The 23,832-nt window shown below is 40.4% G+C and overlaps 1 protein-coding gene across 2 annotated transcripts in view; it reads left to right on the top strand.

Annotated features, from left to right (window-relative positions):
- Window positions 1-7,058: 7,058 nt before the first annotated feature.
- The window catches only part of QTGAL (queuosine-tRNA galactosyltransferase), a 287,216-nt gene continuing 270,442 nt past the window's right edge, over window positions 7,059-23,832 (top strand). For both annotated transcript variants that reach the window (XM_077833125.1, XM_077833124.1), the window contains exons 1-3: window positions 7,059-7,868; window positions 14,771-14,887; window positions 15,008-15,107. In XM_077833125.1, the coding sequence (XP_077689251.1) occupies window positions 7,659-7,868; window positions 14,771-14,887; window positions 15,008-15,107 (427 nt within the window). In that variant the 5' untranslated portion in view covers window positions 7,059-7,658. The remainder of the gene's footprint in view (window positions 7,869-14,770; window positions 14,888-15,007; window positions 15,108-23,832) is intronic.

The following is a 23,832-nucleotide window of genomic DNA, read 5'->3' as shown; positions in this document are numbered from 1 at the left end:
ATATATATTAAAAAAATAATACAGCTATTGCAAACTGATGTGTACCAACGTTCAACTGTTCTTCGAAATAGTTAAGATATATTAAGAATATAAGACCAGCCATACTGGGTCACACCAATGATCCATTTAGTCCAGTATCCTGTCTTCTGACAGTGGCTAATGCAAGAAGCTTCAAAGGGAATGTATAGAACAGGGCAGTTATGAAGTGATCCATCTCCCTATCATCCAGGTCTAGCATCAGGCAGTCAGGGGCTTAGCCACAAACAGACCATGGGGTTGCATCCCTGACCATCTTGGCTAAAACCGTTGATGAAACTACTCTCCATGAACTTATCTAATTCTTTTTTGAACCTGCTTATAGTTTAGGCCTTCACAACATCCCCCAGCAACGAGTTCCACAGGTTGACTGTGTGTTGTGTGAAGTAATAGTAAATATCATTTACCCAGTTATGACCAAATACCCATTTACTCAGCTTGTTTGCTTATTTTCTTATGGATCTGGAGACTCAGGGATTAGAACAGCACTTTAGATGGCCACTGCAATTGTCAGAGTACTCAAAGAGCTTCTTTAAGATCAGTTATGGCTAGAAAGGAAAATATGTAAAAATGGGAATGGCATCTTTTTACTGAAACAGAACAGTTTCCTGTCTCTGTTGTGCTCATATCTGCTTACTTTTGTGGCAAAAAATAACTTACAACTCTTTACTCCTGTTAACAAAGCAGAGCCAATACAGCTACAAGAGAATGAGCTAAATTTTATTCTGGCTCATGTATTATCAACAGAATTGTTAAACTTAGGTTTAGCTGCAAAATCTTTATTACTGATTATCCATGAACCTGAAAGAAGAGGATTTGACTGTCAGATCCCAGGATGAGTTTGAGGAACAAAATCTTTAAGACTGGGCAGATCTGATATGGAGTCAGACACAAGCACCAATTATGCCACTGTTTAAAGTCCCTTTTTAGGGCAGAACCACACTTCAATAATATAATAGATAAGCCATAAATAATGAAGGGGAAATATTTAAACATCTTACTGTGTTCCTTTCCAAGGAAGATGGATCAAGAGAAGGTTGTATTGGTCTCTGGGGTCAGAGAGTTTTTGAAGTCTCTTATGTAGAGGCCTATGACTAACCTATAACTCAAAATGTTATTCATTTTCCTTCCTGTTCACGTGTCATAAAAAGATGTGGCATCAAATACATTGTTTTGTGGATCATTGTATATTATAGATGTTCCAGTTCTTGTTACATCTGCATTCCTTTGTAAGGGTATGATTTATTTCTTTAAGCACTCTCCCATCTTAAAATGTCAGATGTTTCCTGCACTTATACGCAAAAATGTTTAACTTCCCAAAGGTACTGAAGTTCAGCAAAATTCTAACTGTATACACTACACATTTACCAGTGCCTTTTTGGAAGGTATTCAACTTCACCCACTCTCCTCAGCTCTCCAGCATAACTCTATTTTATGAGTGCTTTGCACTAAGGTCATTAAGAAGATCAAAAGGATGCATGACTTTGAAAAACAAAGAACGCAAACTGAATTTTCTAAAGATTTATTCTTACTCAAGGAGCAGCTTTGATTCTCAAGGGTTACCACTTGTGGCACACGGGATACTTGTTGAGAATAGGGAAATGGGATTTAAAGGCTAACTTTCAGCTGTCTCCACCAGCTGAATATTGCAGCCTTTTGTAAATAACATCTTTCCAAATAATTCAACCAGTAAAGCATTTTTGGTAAATTGGGGAAACACTATTTTTACTTTAGTGGACTCAGGACTAATTACTTAAGAACAAAACCATACTGTACAACCCCAGATGGATATCCCATAAAGTGCTATCAATAAACTGCACAAAATTCTCCAATAAAAATGTCTCCTTAATATCACTGTTTTTCTTTTAAAAAAATTAACTAAATTATTGTGAAGGCATGTACCTTCCATCTGGAAGAGATCAATTAAGTATTAGTACAGTCTGATCATTTGACTATGCATAACACTCCCTCAGCTATGGAGGACCCTATACAAAGAAAGACCTGTGGTGCCCCAGTGTAACTCCCTCAATATATCTTAATAAAATTTTTAAATCCCAGTTCTTTGCCTGCCTCTGATGCCATGGCCTTGGTGAGGAGATAACTCCCTTCATCTGCTTGTAAGGCTTTGAACCAACTCCTACATGGATACATCTAAAACATTATAAAGGGAAAAGACAACAGCAAGGAAATATATTCAACATCTTAAACAACAACCAGATAAGACAACAGCTGAAGTGCAACAAAGGAGAACCACCTAAAATGATAGTGGTGCAACATATATTCAGAGAAGGACAACAAGAAATGAAAGAGTACTATTAGTGGATGGTAGTTCGTGTGTCAAGAAGAGCCTGCATACAGGTACAGGAATGAGTGGGGTCCTCTCCACCCACACAGGGGCCTAAGGTCAGCACTGCTGATAGCAGCACGTTCATAACTTTTATCAGCTCATAAAAGCAACCACAATCTTTTCAGGATTGAGTCATTTAAAAAAACCAAAAACATGTAATGTGATGTACTCTATTATGACAGTGTAACATATTAAATAAAATTATAAACAATTAAAGTGTGGTTCTACTCTAAAAGGTGACACTGTCTTTGAGTGATTTCATCCAAATTAAATGTGCTCACATTACAAGTAAAAATATTATTTATTTTTACCTGCCAGCCTTGCAAATTCAGCCTGGGATCTGGGGGCTTGTCTACATGGGGAAATTGACTTAGTTTTTCCATACTGAGTACCATCAACAGTAATTTGGCTCTACAGGCCAAAGTATGTCATCAGTGACACCCTTGCCTTAACAGATGTACACAGGCATAACCAATCGTAAATTAGTTCACAATTTTGTTGTTGATGCACAAAGAAGACAACACAGCTCACACACTCTTGGCCGTTTTGGCTCTGCTTGACTTGAAGGAATAAAAAGCAGTAGAACATTATTATATTCACCAAAGTTATGGATGCCACAACTACCACTTCTTGCTACTTGAATATCTTGCTTTTTAAAAATCACGGTGCGGTCATGAAAATGTATTTAAAAATTAATACTTATTGTATAAAGTTGATTTAAAACTAGTTACATACTGAATGCCTCTCCTGCATTGTTAGTTGGATCATTTAGTATTTATTTAAAAACAGTGATACAAAAATGTGGAAATTCAAAGTTAAATGTGTTATCCAGGATATTTTTATGCTCACTTATTCTATGTCCACATAATATGTACCGAGGATTAGACAACACTTGTCTGAAATACTGTAACTCTTTCCAGCAAATATAGAAATAAACCAGAATATTAATATACTGTACAATATAAACAAGTATTTCCATTTGTAGGAGTAACCTTTCAGAAGCTCCCAGAGCAAGGGGTCAATATTGTACTCTCACCCATGTGGCTAAAACACTACATCCATACAGAACCTGCATGTCATGGGGTGCTTCATAAGGATCTCCCTATCAAGTCAATTGCGTTCCTCACAAGCCCTCACAGATCAGATTACAGGATTGAGGCCTAAAACTGTCCATATGGTAACTGATGTAATTTGTGAACTGTAAGATTTTAGTGTAATCCTACAGCAAAATGTCTTTCTAATTAGCAGTGGCATAACCTGCATTTCCTGATTGTTTAGGTCAAGAGGGTTTGACAGCTAAAACATTTAGAATTAGCAAATTACAAAATGAGAGTACATCATACAGATATTAAAAAGATATAACTATTAATATAATACAAAGTAAGTGTTATACCAACATGACATGACTCCTCTAAGAAACTGTAACTGTTGTTATGTGCAACACTGCTTCAGTACAATGTTACTGCTCCCACGGTTTTCTGAAACAGTGTTTAAAGTAAGACAGTTCCTTCTCTATCAATTGCTTTAAAGCTGGGCACACTATGTTCTTGAAAGAAGAACTTGATACAGTTCATTATTATACCTCTCTCCACTGTGATACATTAAAATAAAAAAATAAATCAAGGATAGAGTTTAAAACTATGTAACAAAGGGCTAGATTTGTAAAGGTAGTTAGGTGTCTAAAGATTCAGCCTCTCCCTGCGTCTTTAGGTACCTAAATACCTTTACAAATCTGGCCCACTCTTCCAATAGTACTTATAATAATTTAATAAAATAAAAGCTTTTATTATATATTTAGAAAGGAAGTTAGTTTAGCTGCCCTCTGTAGCTACCTGTGGAATATAACTCAAAATGCATCTCCAGTTGCCTTGTTTGGGTCTTCAATTACTTAGACCTGGTGTATACCTAAAATTTACATTGATCTAGCTACCTCACTCAGTGCTGTGAAAAAATTCAGACACCTGAGATGGGTAGTAAATCCAAACTAAGCCCCAGTGTAGACACCACTAGGGCAATGGAAGAATTCTTCCACCAGCCTAGCTGGTGCCTCTTGGAGGGGTGGATTAACTACAGTGATGGGAAAAAACTCTTCATAGTTGTAGCAAATGTCTACACCACAGTGCTACAGTGGCACTACTGCAGGGCCATAGCTGTGCCTGTATAGTGAGGATAAGCCATTAGATTGTAAGCTCTTTGGGGGAGAAACAATCTGGTCCATGTTTGTACAGCACCTAGCACAATGGTGTCCTGGTCCATGATTGCGACTCCTAGGTACTACTGCAATACAGATAAATAAATAAACTTCTACATCTATTTTGGATAAAAAAAAAAGTAATGAAGGCAACAAGGAAGTACAAAGTTAGCCTATGTTATCAGAGGGAAAAAATATTACATTTCCCAACATTGCCCACAGAGTGGGAGGAGGGAGGGAAGTTGGACAGATAATTTTAAATGAATTCCAATGATGAATTATGATTGTTTGGCTGTCTTCCCCACATCCTTCACCCATCCATATTTGCATACCAACAAACATTTTAAGATAACTTTGATCTCTATACTTGTTGAATTGACTGTTTAATAGAGTCTTTAAATAATCCAGGGACAATTGGAAGATTTAGGTTGCCAAAGATGATTTTGTATTAGGGATGTAAAAGTTTAACCAGCTAACCTATAAGCTTGATGCTTAGTGGTTTCTATTAACGATTAAACTCTGCCCAGGGTCCCGGCTGCCGGCCTGCATGCTCGGAGACCTGGCTGCCAGCTCCATGCCTGGGGTCCCGGCTTCTGCCATGCCTGGGGCTCTGCTGCTGCCTGCGCCTGGCATCCTGGGATGCCCGGGGTCCCAGCTGCCGCCCCACGCAGAGCCCTGGGGGCAGGCCAGCATCCAGGACCTGTGGGGTGGGGCCATCAGCTGGGACCCTGGTTTGGGCAGCAGAGTCCCAGGCTTGGAGCCAGCACCCGAGAGCCCAGGGGCTGACAGCAGGGACCCTGGGCGTGCCAGGCACGGAGCTGGCAGCGGGGATTCCTGGGCACGGGGCTGGCAGCCGGGACCCTGGGAGCATCGAGATGCCAAGTGCAGGGCTGGCAGCGGGGCTCCCCAGGTGCAGGGCCGGCAGTGGGGATTCTGCCTTAAAGTGGGGATCCCCTTAGTTCCCCGGTTAAATGTTTAACTGTGTAACCAATACAATTTTAATCAGTTACACATTATTGTTTTTAAAACGTTACTTACATCCCTACTTTGTATAAATATTTTATATTCTAAACAGCTTGCCATATAGGTCCCAACCTTGCAATCACTTATAACTGTGAGCAATCCTACTGCATAAATGTTTCCAGGATCATTGCTTTAATCAATGTTATCTTTACTGATGATATCATTAAGAAAATACAGTTGTTGGGTTGTTTTTAAAGCCAGTTTAATTGTTATTTAAAAATGTGATACTGGTTGCATTTGCAATACCAGTCCTTAATGAGATACAATAACAGACGAAAGAGACACAGGGAGTATTTTTTAATTGAAAAATAAAAAAAAATCAGAAGTTTAAAAGTGTGACAACTAGATAAGCTGTAGGATAAGTAACTACAGGAACCAATGTTACTATTAAAACAAACAACATTTACATGCACACCCATCTAAACTTCATTACATCATGGAAAATAACATGACTGGTATATTTAAAGGTGCATCGTCAGGTGAAATAGGGTCGAAAATTTAGATATTGTAAAAACAGTGTTTAACAAAGCCTGGGGCTAATGAAAACAAGAGAAAGTTTCCATGAAATTAAAGCAGTTTACAGTGGAAACAGCTTTCCTTACACAAACAAACAAGTCCCCTGCCAGAGACCAACGCAACTTGAAAATCAGGCTTGAGATGATCACCCTTTACATCCCCTCTGGCAGAACCCCAAATACCACCCATCCCCCCCTCCGCCCCTAAACCCAAGACCCACCTCTGCTGCCAATAACCAGCGAACCACAGTTCCTCCACCCCCTCCCTCACCCTAGGTCTACAAACATCCAGGGGCACTGGAACAATTTGTATGGGGGCAGTGTGTGTGTGTGTGTGTGTTTGCTGAGAGACATTGAACCAAACTGCAAACCCTGCAGACACTTCATCAGATGCTGTAGCTCACGAAAGCTTATGCTCAAATAAATGGGTTAGTCTCTAAGGTGCCACAAGGACTCCTTTTCTAGTTGCGAATACAGACTAACACGGCTGCTACTCTGAAACCTGTATATGATGGAACCCAAGCCAGGGTGCAGCAGGTCCCCCAGTTCCAGCGCCTATGCCCCCATCCTCAACCACCCCAGGCCCCCACACCTGCATCATTCCAGCCTTGCCCTCCAGTCTGCCATAGCGCCCGAACCTCCCACCACCGCAGAATCACACTTCCCTCCCCATCACCCTCAAAAAAACCACCAAATCCTCCTGCTCTATGGTTCCCCCCCACCACTCCCTAGACTGTCACCTTCCCGCCTCTTCAGCTTCACTTCCGGCCCCTCTAGCCGCTGTCTCCACTCCTCTCCCTGGCTGGCTGGCCGGCGCAGGGGGTTGGGGATATTCCTCTCGCGCGGCGGAGAGCGTTGGGGGCGTGTCGGCTCTGGGGTCGGGGGCCCGGCTCCAGTGAGCGCTGAGCCGCCAACGGCTAGGGGGTCGCGCGCGGGGTCCAAGCAGCACGTGGGGGGTGAGCCGAACGGGGGCGAAGAGAGCAGGCAGCTGAAGCACCCGGAGGGGCAGGAGAGCAGCACTTCGCAGAGGGGGAGAGGAGCAGCAGCAGCAGCTTGAGGGAGAGTGTGTGTGGAGGGAAGCAGGACACCCTAGGGCGGGGAGGGAGAAACAGCACCCTGAGGGGGGAAGAGGGCGAACAACCCCCTGAGTGGCAGTGATTATGCATTTTATGGGAGTGTTGCGTGGATTAACACTATGCATGGCCTGGACCCACCCAACCCCTGGTACTTTCAGTCTGAGACCTGGACATTTTGACTGGTTCAGAGGCATTTAGCAGTAAACTCTGTGGTTTTCTCACGTTGGCAGCTGCCTGGAATGGGGCCTTCCACCCCCTCTGGAACATAGGCTAGAACTGGACTTGAGTTCCCTCTGCTCTCACTTCTCAGGAGCCACTCCAAGGAAGCAGGAATGAAAGTGTTGTCCTCATGCTCTGTTGCCATGTGAGGACCTCTTTTATAGTGAACCTGCTGTACCCCCTTGGTGGTATACTTCACTCCTCTCCCCAGAGCTTGTCTTGTGTGTGTCCAAAGGGTGAGAAAGATAGAAATGTCAGAAGAAGTTGGGGCTCCTAGGAGCCCCTCCTCAGCAGCTGGAGGTCAAGTCTCCTTTCTGCAGAAAGGACTGTGTGCTTGTGATGCTGTACCTGCCAAGTGTAGATGTCCAGCAACTCTATCACTTCCTGTACCAGACAATCCCCAGCTGCAGTCCAGAGCATCATTGGACTCCATAATTGGGCAAGGATGTAGAATTCAAGTGGTATGTTTCTCATTGTTACACTTACACTCTTGAGTCTTCTATACTTGATGGTCAGTCTCAGAATTTGTAAAGAATTATTCCCTTTCTGACCAAATCCTTCTTTGCATGCTTACACCAGTTGTCTCCTTTGAAGGGGAGATTACTCAGGGAAAGCAAGCAGGATTGTGGCCCTCTCTTTTTACAACATTTGTACTTACAGAGAAAAGGAATTGCTCTGTTATGGCTGGACATACCCCTGTCTCATCACTGAACATGAAAGTACATTGCCCAAAGTTTCTTATAGCAATTGTTTATTTTGTATTCTGTACTCTTTGTAAGGTGTTTCTTTTGAAGGGGGGGAAAGTATTTTCTTCTCTTGATGTAGCTGTTTCAGTTCAAAAATAACAGTAGTTTGTGTTTTGCTCTACTGAAACAAAACAGCGCACTAGGAAAAAAATAAAAACAAAGATCTTTAGACATCTAAAAGCTCTTCTCTCCACTGTTTCTAACAATATAAAGTCAGATCAAATGTTGGGGCCTAAAAACCTTATTAACTTAATTTGAAATAAATGGCCATCCTGTGGAAGACAGTTGCCACAACTAATGCAATCTTGCCAGAAGTAAAGGACTGAAATGGCTTGGAATAAAGAATATGTTAAAGAAAACCCATGCTGGTTTTCAAAAATTGACATTTGTTTCTGATGGGTAAAATTTTCAAAAGTGCCTAAGTGCCATGTTTAAAAGTGACTAAGGTGCCTAAGTGTCATTGAAAGTCAATGGGACTTAGGCTCCTAAGTCAGTAGGCACTTTTGAACTATTACTCTGTTTTTAAATCTCAACTTTTAAAGAGGATAGGGACTGGAAAAGAAGGCTTTTTAGTGCAGAATCACTTGAACAGAGTGCCATTTTAAAAGTGTGTGTTATTTTCAGTACATATTCATGAAAAAATGACTTGTTTGGTTTAGTGACATTTGTAGAAGTAGTGGAGACTTATAATAATCATTTAGTAGTAGTTTAGTGTTGTTCATCCATAGATCAAAATGCCTTTTACAAGGGGTTAAATTTCATTATTCTCATTTCAAGGATGTGAAACTGAGGTTTATAACAGTTAGAACCCAAAACCACACAGGTTCTTTTCCAAAGCTTATTAAATCAATGGAAAAACTCCTATTGTCTTAAAAGGCTCTGGATAAGTTCCACATTGTATAAGTGGCAGACTTGGGTGTGAAACTCATGTCTCTTGAACTCCCAGTCTTGTGTCATATCCTTGGGACTTGGTGTGAAGTTTCTGCAAGCTTACGGGTCCTTAAAATACTCTTTTGTTGGATTCTGCTACAAATTAATGCCGGCTAATGATGATATGGCTAATTACAAGTTAAACACTTGTGAACTGAATTTGTGAGATGACAATAAATATATAAGCTATTTGCAAGACTCTTGTCTGTGCCCCTGGAGAGATGTTACCACATAATTATTTTAAAAGTGCATGTAATGTATTCCTATAGTGAGGCATGTTAGAGCCTCTGAATGAAATTTGCTACTTTGCATGGTTATTTTCTCACTTTAACTGAAGCACTTTAACTGGAACACCTGCTTTAGGATTTGTAGTATGGGGTCATTGCCAAATGTAACTTGTAAACCAAGTTAAAAACGGAGAGAAATGAACTGTAGGAAAAATTAAAGGTTTGGATTTTGATATTTGTAACCTCTGAATCTGGACTTGAGTGGGTCCCAGCAACCACAGAAAACCAGCAAACTGAGTAGGGATGATAGGACCTGAAGCAATGGCACAAAACCCCAAAGTCATCAGTCACTCTGAACTGGTTCATAATCATGTATGTACTGTTATATACATTTAATACTTCTTTCTTGAGACTTTTGCTCAGAGGCATCCTCAGGGATTCCACAACTGCACTTAGTGTGACAGGCATCTATCTCACTTTTGCTGTGGTGGCTCTGAGGAGAGGAAACTTGATCACAGTGGTTTTTTTAAAATAATATTTTAAAAACATTATAAACTATCGTGCAGAGCTCCAAGCACCTTGATGGTGCTGGTGGTTGTTTACAAATTTTGTAATACAGGCTGCACCATGAAAGTGCTGCTTTTGCAATTTTTGACTATTCATATTGGATGTAAGTGTGTTTGGGTAATATAACACCTTGCCTTTCTACTTTTGTTTAAAGATAAAATCCGAGAAAAATATAGACAGATTCAGCTAATGCATTTTATGTGTATTTTTTTAAATACTCAAATTAGTGGTGATAGAGTAGTCAGCCAAACAAATTTTGCATTGAGGTTAGTTGGTTAGAAAAGGTTTGAGAACCACTGATTTGCGTGGATGTATTGTGGCTAGTTAATGCTACCACTAAGCCTATCAGAAGACTTGGGGAGAGTACTTTTCCTTTTTAAAAAATATAATAACATTGGGTTAATGTGGTTCAAAATATGAAGTCTTATTCTAATTGCCATCTTGGGAGTACTAAAATCCTTAGTGAATTGAATGTATTGACTGAATCAGACTGTGTAGTGTAGCATTAGCAGTTGCTTTTGAAACAATCTCAGGTTTCTGCTTATGTGCTTGGCAGTCTCAAAGTACTAATGTGAAGCAAAGCTCTTTAATCTCAAAACTTCATTTCTTAATTTGCATGCCATATAATTCTTTGTCTTCTATGTGATATTAATAATTTTATCAAAGCAGAGGACCAAACTTATTTTTCTGAAAATTTAAGAAAAGCAGAGAAGGCATTATTGTGCAAACACGGCCCTTCCACTTGTTTGAAATACCACTATTCCCTAGTAAAACACCCTGTTGAAAACTAGGAGGTGAGTTCATTCATAGAGCTTGATTCCCTGGCACCTTGGAATATAGAATTAGGTTTAGAATATAAAGTCTGAAATGAATATCACTTTGTATTTTGCTGTGAAATACTGGACAGCTTGATATTTGCCAATCATAATATCAGGCCATATGCTTCATCAAGCCTAAAGTAGATGCATTTTGTGCGTATAGAGATGTGTGTATAGATAAACACCTCCCCACACACACACACAACGCAGACCATTGCTAATTTCATTTTAACATTTTTCTAATGTTTTTGCTTTCTTCTTAATTCTAATATAGTGATGACATGAATTAATCTTTGAAAGAAACATGGTCTTGCAGTTAAATCATGGGAATCTGGAGAGCTGGATTCTGTTCCTGGATTCTTCCACAGACTTCATGTGGGACTTTGGACAAGTCATTCAACCTCTTTGTCTCAGTTTCCCCATCTATAGAATGATAAAATTGTGACGATACTTATTTCCCAGGAGTGATGAGAGGATTAATTCACGTGTGGTAAAGTTCAGTAATTTTTGTTAGGTCTGTGGAGGGAATGTGCGAGTGAAGTGCGAAGTTATAATTCACATGATTGTTTTCTAGGCATATATTACATTACACAAAAAACTACTCAGAAGTTAGGAAATGCCAGAGTTTGTTCAGTCCTCTCATGTGTATTGCATTACAATACAGTCTTTAATTACATGATCACAAACCATTTTTTTCCATAGGACCCCTGTCTCATTCAGTGCACAGAGTGAATGGTAGTCACTTAATGAGTAGCTATTCAGTAATTTGTTCAAATGTTGGAAGTATGGTTCCAGATCTTATTTACTGCACACTATTCAAACCATACTTTGAAGACAGAATTATTAATTTCCTCACAGAATTTTCTATGATGTTATCACTATAGTACCTGAATGCTTCAGAAATTTTAATATTCACAAAGCCCCTGTGAGATAAGGGGGTGGTATTATCCCATTTTACAGGTGGGGAACTGAGGCACAGAGAAAATAAGATCAAAAGTGCCCACTTTGAGACACCTAGGACCTAATTTTTCAGAGTGCTTAGCATATAGCGAGGGTCCTACCAAATTCATGATCCATTGTGGTCAATTTCACGGTCATAGGATTTTAAAAATGGTAAATTTCATTATTTCAGCCATTTACATCTGAAATTTCAGGGTGTTGTAATTGTAGGGGTGCTGACCCAAAAAGGAGTTGTGGGGGGGCTCACAAGATTATTTTAGGGAGGGTTGTGGTACTGCTATCCTTACTTCTGTGCTGCTGCTGGCGGCAGCACTGCCTTCAGAGCTGGGTAGCTGGAGAATGGCAGCTGCTGGCTGGGAGCCAAGCTCTGAAGGCAGAGCTGCCACCAGCAGCAGCATCGAAGTAAGGATGGCATGGTATGGTATTGCCACCATTACTTCAACGCTGCTGCCTTCAGAGCTGGGCGCCTGGCCAGCAGTTGCTGCTCTCTGGCCGCTGAACTCTGAAGGCAGCAGCGCAGGCGTAAGGGTGGCATGGTATTGTATTGCCACCCTTACGTCTGCGCTGCTCCTGGCTGGGCACTGCCTTCAGAGCTGGGTGCCCGGCCAGCAGTTGCCGCTGTCCGGTCGCTGAGCTCTGAAGGCAGTGCAGACGTAAGGGTGGCAATACTGCAACCTCCCTAAAATAACCTTCTGACCCCCCCAAAACTCCCTTTTGGGCAGGACCCCCAGTTTGAGAAATGCTGGTCCCCCCCCTGAAATCTGTGTTGTATTGGGTAAAAGCACACAAAAGACCATATCTCACAGGGGGAGACCAGATTTCACAGATGCATTTTTCATGGCCAAGAATTTGGTAGGGTCCTACATATAGGACTTTATTTTTTCAAAAGCACAGCTCCCATTGACTTCAGTTGCAGTTGTGGGTGTTCAGCACTTCTGCACACCAGATCCCAGGGTCTCATGTCAGGCACCTAGAAAACGAGGAACGCAGAATTAGGGACCCCAAGTGAAAGGATTGGTCTAAGTGGCTTGCCTAGCATCATGCAGGAACTCTGTGGTAAAGGCAGGAATAGAATCCTGTTCTCCAGGGCAGCATTCAACTACCTTTATCTCCTTTCTCTTCCTGCAATCCTCTGCCTCATCATTATACACCTTCCCACTTTGGCAACAAATGAGGGAAGGATCCTACAGAAAACAGTTTCTTATGTACAGAATGCATATAAGTTTGACCCCTTCTGCCCTGTCTCCTCCAACTTATTCCCCCAACACCAGCCTCCCCCATTAGTTTCCAGAATCAGTATAATTGCTTAGCTAGTCCCATTCTCCCTCAACCCATGCACTGACTCCAGTCCCCCTCCATCCTCCTCCTGTTCATAGCTTCCAGTCCCAGTCTTCTTTCCAGTCAGACTAGATAATCTAATGGTCTCTCCTGGCATTAAGACCTAGGAATCTGCCATCTCACCCAGCTCACAGTCTCCTTGCCCACCCAGTCCCACTCTCCCAATACCAGTTTTCTTACCATGACAGTCCCCGTTTCCCTCTCTTCTCCCCCACTGTAAGTCACTAGTCCCAGTTTTGTGTTCTCCACTCCAGGTCTTTGTCCCAATCTGTTTCCTGTTCCCTTCACTCTCATCTAACCCTTGTTCCCTCAGCATTTGAAGAAACCATTTTCCCTCTCCATGCTGCCTGAGCACCTTCAGGAGACATTGAGAGCATTGGCAAGATAGTCTTCCTGCTTTCATTTCCAGTATTTGGCTACAGCCTGCAACAGGCAAGAGCTGAAATTGCAGTGAAGTTTCTGCTCAGCCCAGGGTTGGAGGATGCTTAGTGCAAACATAACCTTTTGGAGTTTTTAGCTGCCAAGCTCTAATAAGCCTCTACTGATCATGTGCAAACAGATTTTTTTGATGGTTTATAACTTGTTCAAAGTTGGGCAGATTTTTTGTATGGATAGCAAAAGGCACATCTTTGACACAAAGGCCACCCCACTGGCAAATTTTAAGTCCTTGCTTCAAAGTGTGGAGGAACTAAAGCATTTCAGAGAAACGGTCTCCATAATTTTTCAACATTGACAAAACAACATTGTTTTTCACTAGCCTTGGTTCTCTGATTTGTTTTTGCAGAAATTTTCCAAAAAAAAATTCAATCAGAGACAGATATCCTATATAGAAAATTAGTTAAAGTATGGAAAGTTATAAGCAACTGGAAAGAGGGTTTTTTTCATGAGAAGTATTAGGCAACATTAATAATAGATGGTGCTTTCAGTTATGCCTATAATAATGTAATTCCGTTCTAAATGTGTTACCATGATGATAACGGAGTAAGCTGTATTAATGCTATCACACTGTGAACTGAATGAGATCTTTAGTTTGAAATACAGATATTTTGTTTGCGAAACATCATTGAAAACGTTAATGGGTTTTGCTGTTTAGTGTCTTATCATTTATAATTCACAGATAATTTAAAAAAAAATTAAATAAGTTCTACATTTTATACATATATGTCCCACACATAAAATAGTTGGTGCAATTAGAGAGGCAATTTTTTATTGGGTGGAACAAAGAAGTCTCTTTGATATTTACTTAGAAGCAGCCTCTCTCAACAGTACATTGGCCAAGTATTACAAAGGATTTCTGAGATGAGATATGTAAGTTGCCTACTTTACAGATAAAAGTTCAAACTGGTTAGCTGGGATAGAAAAGAATAGATCCCCACTGAACTGAGAGAAGATGGAGGTAAAATGGTGAAGCTGAGGATAAGTTAAGAGACTGGAGACAATAATTAGTAGTGCTACAAGTAAATAACTGGTGGTGTATACATTTTGTTTGCTTTTTGTTCAAAGAATTTTCAAAGGAATAAAACCACAGAAACTAACACATACTGGGTTTTGCAGAGTAAAAAAATAAAGCTTGGTGGAGAAGAAATACCATTTACTTGTGAAGGAAAGAGCAGTTTTCTTTTTTATGGCCAATGTACATATTTGATGAAAGGGTATGAAAGGATCAGGCACTTTCCTTTTTTAAATGAGTATTCTTTGGATAAACAGCAAATAAACAAGGAGAATGGATGCTTTCATGTTGTATAATGTTCGTGTGTTCTCTGTTTGTTCATTGTAGTCTGTTATTCTGCCTGTTCGCAATACTGAATGTTGGTTGGATGAATGCTTGAAGTCAATTGTGGAGCAAGATTTTGAAGGTACCATGGAGCTATCTGTGTTTAATGATGCTAGTAAGGTATGTATATTTTATATTTAGTTTTAAAATATTATCTAACCTAATTCTTGTAAGAATTTTTATTTACTTTAGCTTACCCTATAAGTTAAAATTGTTGCCTCTATGTCATCACTTTCTCAGGACAATTCAATTAATATAATTGAAAAATGGAAGCTCAAGTTAGAAGATGTGGGTATTCGAGTTGTCATTGATGGTCATGATTCACCTCAACCCCAAGGAGGTATGTTGTTTAATAGTGATTTTAAAGAATGACTAAATAATTTGGTTTGGCAGGAACAGTTTATTGTTAGTTTAAGAATGGTCTCTGCAGTAAGATGGAATTGCTATAGAAAATCATTTTCTGGAGATCCACATTCAGAGGCACAGCCCAAATAAAGACAGAATTTGGCCCTACTTTTTGATTTTAGTGGAAGTTGTCTATACATGCAGGAAGGTGGACTATGGCTTAATATTTATGCTTTACTCAGCAAAAGTTTTTTTGTTTATAATGTATTAACAATGTTGCCAATTCTTGCAACTTTATTATAAATCTGGTGATACTTGGTGGTGTTCTTAACACCCTTGGTCCTGGATACAAATGATTACATGAGTATCTCAGCTTTCATAAAAAAAAAAAAAAAAGTAAGTTTCTAGGCTGCAGAATTGCAGAGAAAACCCTGAGTATCTGAACTGAGTGTACCCAAAAGATTTAGAAACCAGAAGGCAAAGGTAAAAAGAACTGCAAATTTATTAGTTTTTAAAATATTATGATTTTTAAACCTATCTCATGTTGTTTTGCAGCCAGACTCATGATTTTTAAACACTTGGGGTTTGCAGTACTGTATACATTTAGTCAGATGCATTGGATCTTTTAATGCTGGGCAGTAATATAGTTCTTCTGGTTAATCAGTTGAAATAATTTATTTTTTCAGAATGTGTTCTTGGGAACAAAGTCTATTTTCATGTATAATGTAATTTAATTTAATTTAAAGGCTTTGTTATAGGTGGGATTTTTCCTTTTCCGCAGCCTTAGTTGCAGAGTATGAAGATGCTAGGCCTGTTTTGTGTGTTAGTTCCAGTACTTGAATGACTCTAAATATGGTTACATTTAGATCCAAGTCAGAAATAAAAAAGTTGCTCTGAAATAGTCATAACTGGCTGGTAAATGACGGATTCAAGTTGTATTACCAAGGACAACTACTACAGAATGAAGATAGGCTTAGTAGGGTATGAACTGTAAAGCTTGTGAGATGAGTTTTCAACCTAGCTTTCTTTTTGTATGATGTGGAAGAAAAGACAGAGTAGTTGCTTTCATGAGAAGGGGCAGAGGCCTGAGGAGGAACAGAACAAAATACCTTTTAATAAATGTCTTCTAAAATTTATCTGTTGATTTGTTTATTAAGAAAGTTTTAACTTGTTAGTTAGGAATTCCATCTAATTTCACTAACCATACGACTATAGCAGGGGTGAGCAAACTTTTTGGCCCGAGGGCCATGTCAGGGTTGCAAAACGGAATGGAGGGCGGGATAGGGAAGGCTGTACCTCTGCAAACAGCCTGGCCCCTGCCCCGTATCTGCCCCCTCCCACTTCCTGCCCCTTGACTGCCCCCCCTCAGAGCCCCTGACCCATCCCAACTCCCCCGTTCCTTGTCCCCTGACTGCCCCCTCCCGGAACCCCCGCTCCAACCGCCCCCTGGGACGTCACCCCCATCCAACCCCCCTTGCTCCCTGTCCCCTGACTGCTCCGACCCCTATCCACACCCCCGCCCCTTGACAGGCCCCCTGACCCATCCAACACCCCACTCCTTGTCCCCTGACCAGGACCCCCAAGACCCCCATCCCTAACTGCTCCCCAGGACCCTTCCCATCCACTCTCCCCCCCAGTTCCTGTCCCCTCCTCCCAGGAGCCCCTGGGACCCCACCCCGTATCCAGTCCCCTCCTCCCGCTGCTTCTTGTCTCCTGACCACGCCACCTGAACTTCCACTCCATCCAACCACCCCCTGACTATCCCCCGGGAACTCTTGCCCCTTATCCAAACCCCCCCCCCACTGCCCCCTTACCATGCCGCTCAGAGCGTCAGGACAGGCTTATTGGAAAGTCTGGGAGGTGGGCGGGTGGAAGCTGTGCTGCTTGCACGGCTGCAGGGGAGGAGGGACAGCAGGGGAGGAGCCGGGGGCTAGCCTCCCTGGCTGGGAGCTCAGGGGCTGGGTAGGACGGTCCCGTAGTTTGCCCACCTCTGGTCTATAGCCTGTAGTGTAAACGTTTATAAGGGTACCGTGTGTTCCCTGATTGATCTTCTTGTTTATCTGTCATCATTCTTAACATGAATTAAATGTACGTATTGAATAGGTGGGGAAGCAGTCTCCTAGTAGTTTGTTTTTCTTTTACTCATACAGTTTTTTCACAGTTTTGCTCAAAATATAAGACTACGACAAAAAGTATGTTGCTGTGTGAGGCTTTTGGTGTACAGTAGAATCAAAGTTTGCTTAACTTATCAAATACAGTTTTTAAAATTTGACTAATAATTTTGAATAAAGTTAAGAATAAAATCCTCCTCAGGATTCCAGTTCATTGATGATATTTTCAAGATACATCTCTAATTTTCACATTTGCTGAAGAGGTTCTGCGCTGCTTAGTTTGTGGTGTTAAAATCCTAACATCGGCATCCACCCCCTCCCCTGTTTGTTACCCATGTGCTCCCAGGATACATCACAGTTGGAAATTAAAAGACTGTAGCTTTATTTACCACAGACTGATGTTGTACAGTGTTTTTAATAGAGCATTTACCCCAGTAGTGAAGTACTCAGTAGCTATATAATTCATTCCATTTGTATGTGGGCAGCCTTCTAGGTCTGCAGTCAACATCCAACTCCGTTGAGTTGGTAAAAATTGCCATTGGTTATTTGCATGGTAAACAGTAATGCCTTCCTCCTCCATTAATATAATTCTTAATTGGGTTTTCTTCCCTTTCCATTCTCATGTGTGATGAGTTAGCCACACTACTCTCCAAAGATACTTGGTGACAAAACAAACTAGAGTTTTTAAAACATCCCTATTTCATTGCATTTCATTGCATCATACTCTATGAGCTTTGCAATTTGTGTGTTCTGTTTGAAGAGATCCAGATACTGCTTAAGAAAGAAGCAAAGTAATCCCATCTAATTATGCTGTATTTAAATATAAACCTTAACCACATCACCTGCAGATGTATCGCTCAGCCCTTCCATCATTGTAGAATGAGACATTGATCCCTGCAATGCAGCTCACATCATTGTTACTCTTCTTGTCTTCCCCTCTCACCTCTCTGTCTATTCCCTCTTCTGTGCTCCACCCAGCTATGTATAACTTTGCTCCATCCACCTCCATGTATAACTGTGCTCATGCTGTTCTCACACTGGCAGTTCACTTCTCTTTCTGATCTCTTCTTCAGTCTGAGCAGAGAACAAAGTGGAAGACTGGTCAGAAGAGCAGGGAGGAGGATGGTGTGCTGATAGTCTCTGTAGGAGCTGTATAGGCAACAGCCGTGGATGGATAGGGGGCTGGGGACAGAAAATTGACCTTAAACAAATGTCCTGCAATATACCAGTAATTTGAGAGGCATAATTTTGGAACATCTTGAAACAATACTCTGGGTCAGTTTCTACTTTCTTTGATGAAGCAACCTGTTTGCAGCCCAAAAGAAACCTGTACTCATTCTAGGTGATACAGTCCCATTCAAGAAACGCCTAATTTTATTTCAGGTAATTTTTAATTTCCTCTTCACAAACATTTCCAGACAATTTTGGTGTCAATATATGGAAATAAATAAAATTTTGTTTGTGCACTGAATTAATCTGTGAATGACAAAAGCTCCTCTAGTTTTAGCAAACAAAACGTAATCAAAAGGCGTGTTCATGTACATCCCATTAAATAATAATAAAACAAAATACACTTGGTTTTAAAAAACAGATTATTATGTAGGAGTCAATGTGAGATCACTCTTCATATAAGGACCTCTCTTGCTTGAGAGGTTGTTACATTTGGGGAGCCAGGGTAGTTTGAAATCTTTATTATGCTTTTGTCTTCAGTGATTTATTTTGGTATGTTTATGAGTAATTACAACTGGAAGGAATATTTCCTGTGAAAGAAGCCCCAACACAGAAACAATGTGGCAGTCGGTATTCAAGTCTTGGACTATTTATATGGGATTAAAATTCATTTCTGATTCTTTTCAATCATGTAAAAGAAAGCGGGGGCGGGGGGGACTAAAAAAGAAAGGGTCACTGGCTTTAAAAAAAATCCTTTTTCTTTCCAAGAGCAAGGAATGTTAATATCTCACTGAGGCTTAAGTTTTTACTGTTGTGACCATAGTAACAGGCTCTTTTCACCAAGTAAGCAGGCCTTACAAAAGAGAGTTCTGGCACAAACATTTGATTTTCTTCAGTACAGTAATATTGAAGCAAATTCTTTGCTTATGCCAAACACAGGATTCATTGTGAGAAACCAATTTTCAATATCTAGTTTCCCCAGGGAGTTAAATCTCTTCTTAAATCACAAAATTAACATACCTTTTTTATTCTTAAGACACTGTTGTTATAAGTAACTGTTTAATAAAATTCCAGACATGTGTTTTAATCTAGAAAAAATATTTTATACCTTTTTTGACATAACATTTTATACTTCAAATTTTCCCTCCTAAAATATTTGATTTAAAAGCAGTATCTTAAAGATTTTGGAAAGTTCCTTATCTCTGAATCTTTTAACTTTCATCTTGAAGTTGAATCACCTTGCCTTTTTTTTCCTTGATCACTGCTTCCTTGGACTTCATTCATTTTACAGTGATGACTGTTGAAATATCATGTTAATAGTGAGTGAAATATGTATATAGGCTTAGTTACAGCTGATCCTGGTAGAATAGGTATTGATCCAATGCAGGGATTACGAGTGCAAGGTCAACTCCATCCTTCTCTTTTTCCCTTTCCCTTAGGAGGCAACTGTTCAAAACTATGGATTCTCCTGTTTGGCATGTCCAGACTTGCTAATTTGCTTTAGCTGTTTCTTACTGAAGCTGTGGATGCCAGAAATTCAACTCTAGTCTTGTGAGAGCTGTTGAATTTACCAACTCGTTTTGTCGTATGAGTTACTATTACATATAAAAGGTATTAAAAACAACTAATTTAGGTGTAACCTTGAGTGCTACTGTGCTGTTGGTGGTTGGGCCAAAGTGCTCCCAGGAGTTAGTGGAAAATGCAGACAGGAAATGATCTCTTCGCTTTGAATTCTCAGGAAGAATGATGAAGGACCTATCTGTACTGTACTATAACTGACTCATGGAAGTCAGTTACAGTACAGTACAGATGTTATAGTACAGTCAGAGTACAACAGTTGTTCCTTGATTTACTTTCAGTATGAATCTGTCTGTATTACTAGTTCAGAGCTCTAGCCTGGTTAGGGAACATGCTGAAGGTCCCATAGAAAGTAATTTCTGTAAATACGGATCAAGGATCTTTTAGAATTAGATGAGGTATTATCCTTAAAGATACTCTGTATCTGTGCTTCACTTTAAAGCTTCTCCACCCTTGCCATTACTGTCTACCTGCTGTAGATTTAAAGATATACTACACATATCTTCTAGACTATACAGTGGAATAATCTAGTAACCTGGTCAGGTGACAACCATCTTGTAACAAGGTTCCTGACTTAGCTGCACTTGTGGCATAGTCGGGGCCTAAATTACAGGTATAGTATTAAATAGGACTCGAAAGGTTTTTCAGATTAAATTAGGTGCCCTTGTGCTTGCCTCGTGCAGAACAATCTGTAGAAGGAGGAAAAGTACAGGTACCAGGCTGTTAACTTAGGCCTTATCTACACTGGAAAGTCACACCAGTTTAATTGAATTGGTTAAAATCACTCTTTAAGTTAACCAGTGCAGCTTTCTCATGTAGACAACATCTTAGATGTTAACTCCTGGAGTTGTGACCACATTTAGCCCTTTGGGGAAAGGGTTTGTAAATGCTCAGAGAAAGGCATGCAACTTTGAAACCCTATGGACTCTAATCATGTATGGAAGATCCAGTGCTATTCTTGTATCTTTCAGGGCATGCATGTTAAGCACTCCTGTGCTGTTCCTCGTCCTTTGTCTTCCACTTAAGAGAGAATGCACTGAAAAGCCATGCTGTCCTTTTTTCTTCTGCCTTTTCTTTTCTAGGGGATGGTAGAATTGGTGGAGGGGGGTTAAGGATGATTACACCAGCTGTTTGGCATTGCTGCTTCTTGGCTTCACCTCTTTTTTTAAATAGTTTTGCTTATTAGTAGGACTTGTCTTCATGTACAAGTGACTTTTAAATAGATTTAGTTAATCCGGTGCAATAGGCTGGGTGGACACTTTTAATTCAGTTTTAAACAGGCTTATTTTGCTTTAATTTCATTCCATCAGGAATAGATTTAAGCTAAACTGAAATAAGACACTCATAAACAGAAATAGGAATATCCACACAGGTTTCCAGTGGATTAACTAAACTGCTGAAAGTTTTTGTGTTGACAAGGCCTTAGTAAAAATCATTGTACGCTTTTAGAAACAGCCTGGGTCTCCTCTCTTAGAGCTGCACTGTTAAGGTGGGCACAATGGATCCATGATATCAGCATTATAATTTGACGACACTTTTGTGTGTGTCTGTGTTCCCATGGAGAGGTTTCCATGTAAGCATTCCATATTTATGCTCATTGTAACTGTGTGCCTTTTGATTTGCTCCCTTCAGCACTCCATGTAGCTCTAGATAAAGACAATAACCAATATTATATTATTTCCTGTTGAGAGAGAGGGGCAGTCTGTCTAAAATAGTCTCTGCAGCACTGGAAAATTTTCTATTTATTACAGAACAGGCAGAGTAGTACTCTGCAGGCTTTTTTCTCTTATGCCTTGCTGCAGTCCTCTACAGGGCCCACACCACAGGCCAAAAAGATTGGCTGGTCTGCAAATTCTTGCCCTTTTGATTTTTTTTGTCTATGATTTCCATTAGAATAGCATCTAGAGGGCCCAGATGAGGATTGAGGCCCTGTTGTGTGAAGGTTTGTACAAACACAGTAAAAGTCAGTCCATGGTCTAAAGAACTTGCAGTATTGGTTAATGACAAAAGGCAGATGAAACAATAGGTGGGAATGGGGGAGGGAGGACAATGTAACAATAATACCAGAGTGTTTTAGCATGGACTAGATGTGAATACAGTGTACACTTGACGTAGCTCAGCATTTGCCTAGTTGTGATCAACTGGTGAAATTGCTAAATAAGGGTGATGTGTACATCTGTTCACTAAGGCCTGGACTGAGCCTACCAACCTATTTCATGTAGGCCAGCATAAAATGGTGGTTATATGAGCCATAAAGTGGTGGTGATTTGTACTCATTATTAATTTGCTTCTGGGTTTGAACCAGTATTGTAGATTGACCAGTGTTTTAAACTAGTATGGTGAAAGTCCATTACAGTCCCCATAGGTAGAGAGTACACTATCCATGCTCAATCCTACTTAAGACAAGGAAGATTATGAAAACCGTGGCTATTGAATTTTTTAATTTCTAATGAATACAACTGTAGTTTAAGTTAAAAAAAAATCCCTGAGCATTTTTTTAACCCTTTACTGAAGAATCTAAAGAGAAGAACACCAACATTTACACTAGTTAGGAAAAAATAAGTGTTATCTTTTTCTTCAGAGCATAAGATGATCACCAGTTGGAGTCAGTAAGAAATGTTCCTCATGATATGCTACCGTATATGCCTTCTTCTTAAGCATCTGCCATTGGCTGTTGTTGGAGGAAGATTACTGGCCTAGACAGATTAATAATCTTTTCCAGTGTGTCAATTTTTATTGTTTAAGGGTAAAGACCTCTAGAGCAGAGGTTCTCAACCAGGGATCTGGGACCCCCTAGGGGTGTGGGGGGACTGTGAGCAGGTTTCAGGGGTTCCACCAAAATAAACGAGAGAGCAGGTCCAGTGTTAGACTCACTGGGGCCCAGGGCACAAAGCCCAAACCCGAGCAACTTAGCTTTGCAAGGCTTCCTGTGGTGTGAGGCCCTGGACAATTGCTCTGCTTGCTACCCCTAACACTGGCCCTGGCTGTTAATCTACTGAAAAACAGTTGTTGTGGCACTAGTGGGCCATGGAATTTTTATAGCATGTTAGGGGACCTCAGAAGGAAAAAGGTTGAGAACCCCTTCTTTAGAGCAGAGTGTACATAGGCAAAAAGGGAGCACCCATGTAAAATATGTAGTCCAGTTTGCATCTGAAGCTTTTCATTAAAAACAAATGTTTCTCTGCAGTCCTCTTGGTTTTCAACTTGAATAACAACCCCACACCCCCCCAGAAAATTCAAACCCCTCAAAGAGTCAAATTCCTGGTTGTCTATTTGCTATTCAGAACTGCAAATTACTGTACAGAATATCCTCACCAAATCTGGAGGAAGTCACTTACACCCATAAAGGCAAAGAGTGGAGTGTCAAATATTTTTCTTCCTTTAGTTTCCCTATCCTGGAGAAATATATTTTTACACACATTGGTTGACGGTCGACCATTTGGTCATCTAAACACTATAAAATATGTAATTTACAGGTGGGGAAAAAAGATTGCCCCACTGTTACTACCTGAGTGCCCGTGGCTTGTAATTATGGAGCTGTATTGTTAGCACTTGTAGAGCTGCCGTCTTTTCCATCAGACTAAAGAGGGACAAAATCTACTTTAAAATGGAATGCTTCTCTAAGCAAAGGAAGCCATTCCAGAAATAGAAGGCCCAGAAGGAGGAGTGTAGGCATGAAGGACTTGGACGAAACCATGGGCTCATTAAAGGTGGAGAGATCAAAATGAGGGGGATTGCATTCAGGAGTTTGTTTTTCATAGATGTTTTGTGCTTTTAAAGAGTAAAGTTGTGTGTGTTTAAGAAATTCCTTTGCTTTGCTTTTTGTCTCCTCCCTTTATGCCCTTAGAGGGATTAACTAGA

Source organism: Eretmochelys imbricata, chromosome 14 (assembly GCF_965152235.1).
Source record: "Eretmochelys imbricata isolate rEreImb1 chromosome 14, rEreImb1.hap1, whole genome shotgun sequence".
Lineage (NCBI taxonomy): Eukaryota > Metazoa > Chordata > Testudines > Cheloniidae > Eretmochelys > Eretmochelys imbricata.
Note: the sequence above shows the minus strand (reverse complement) of the source record. Positions and strands in the feature narration are given on the sequence as shown.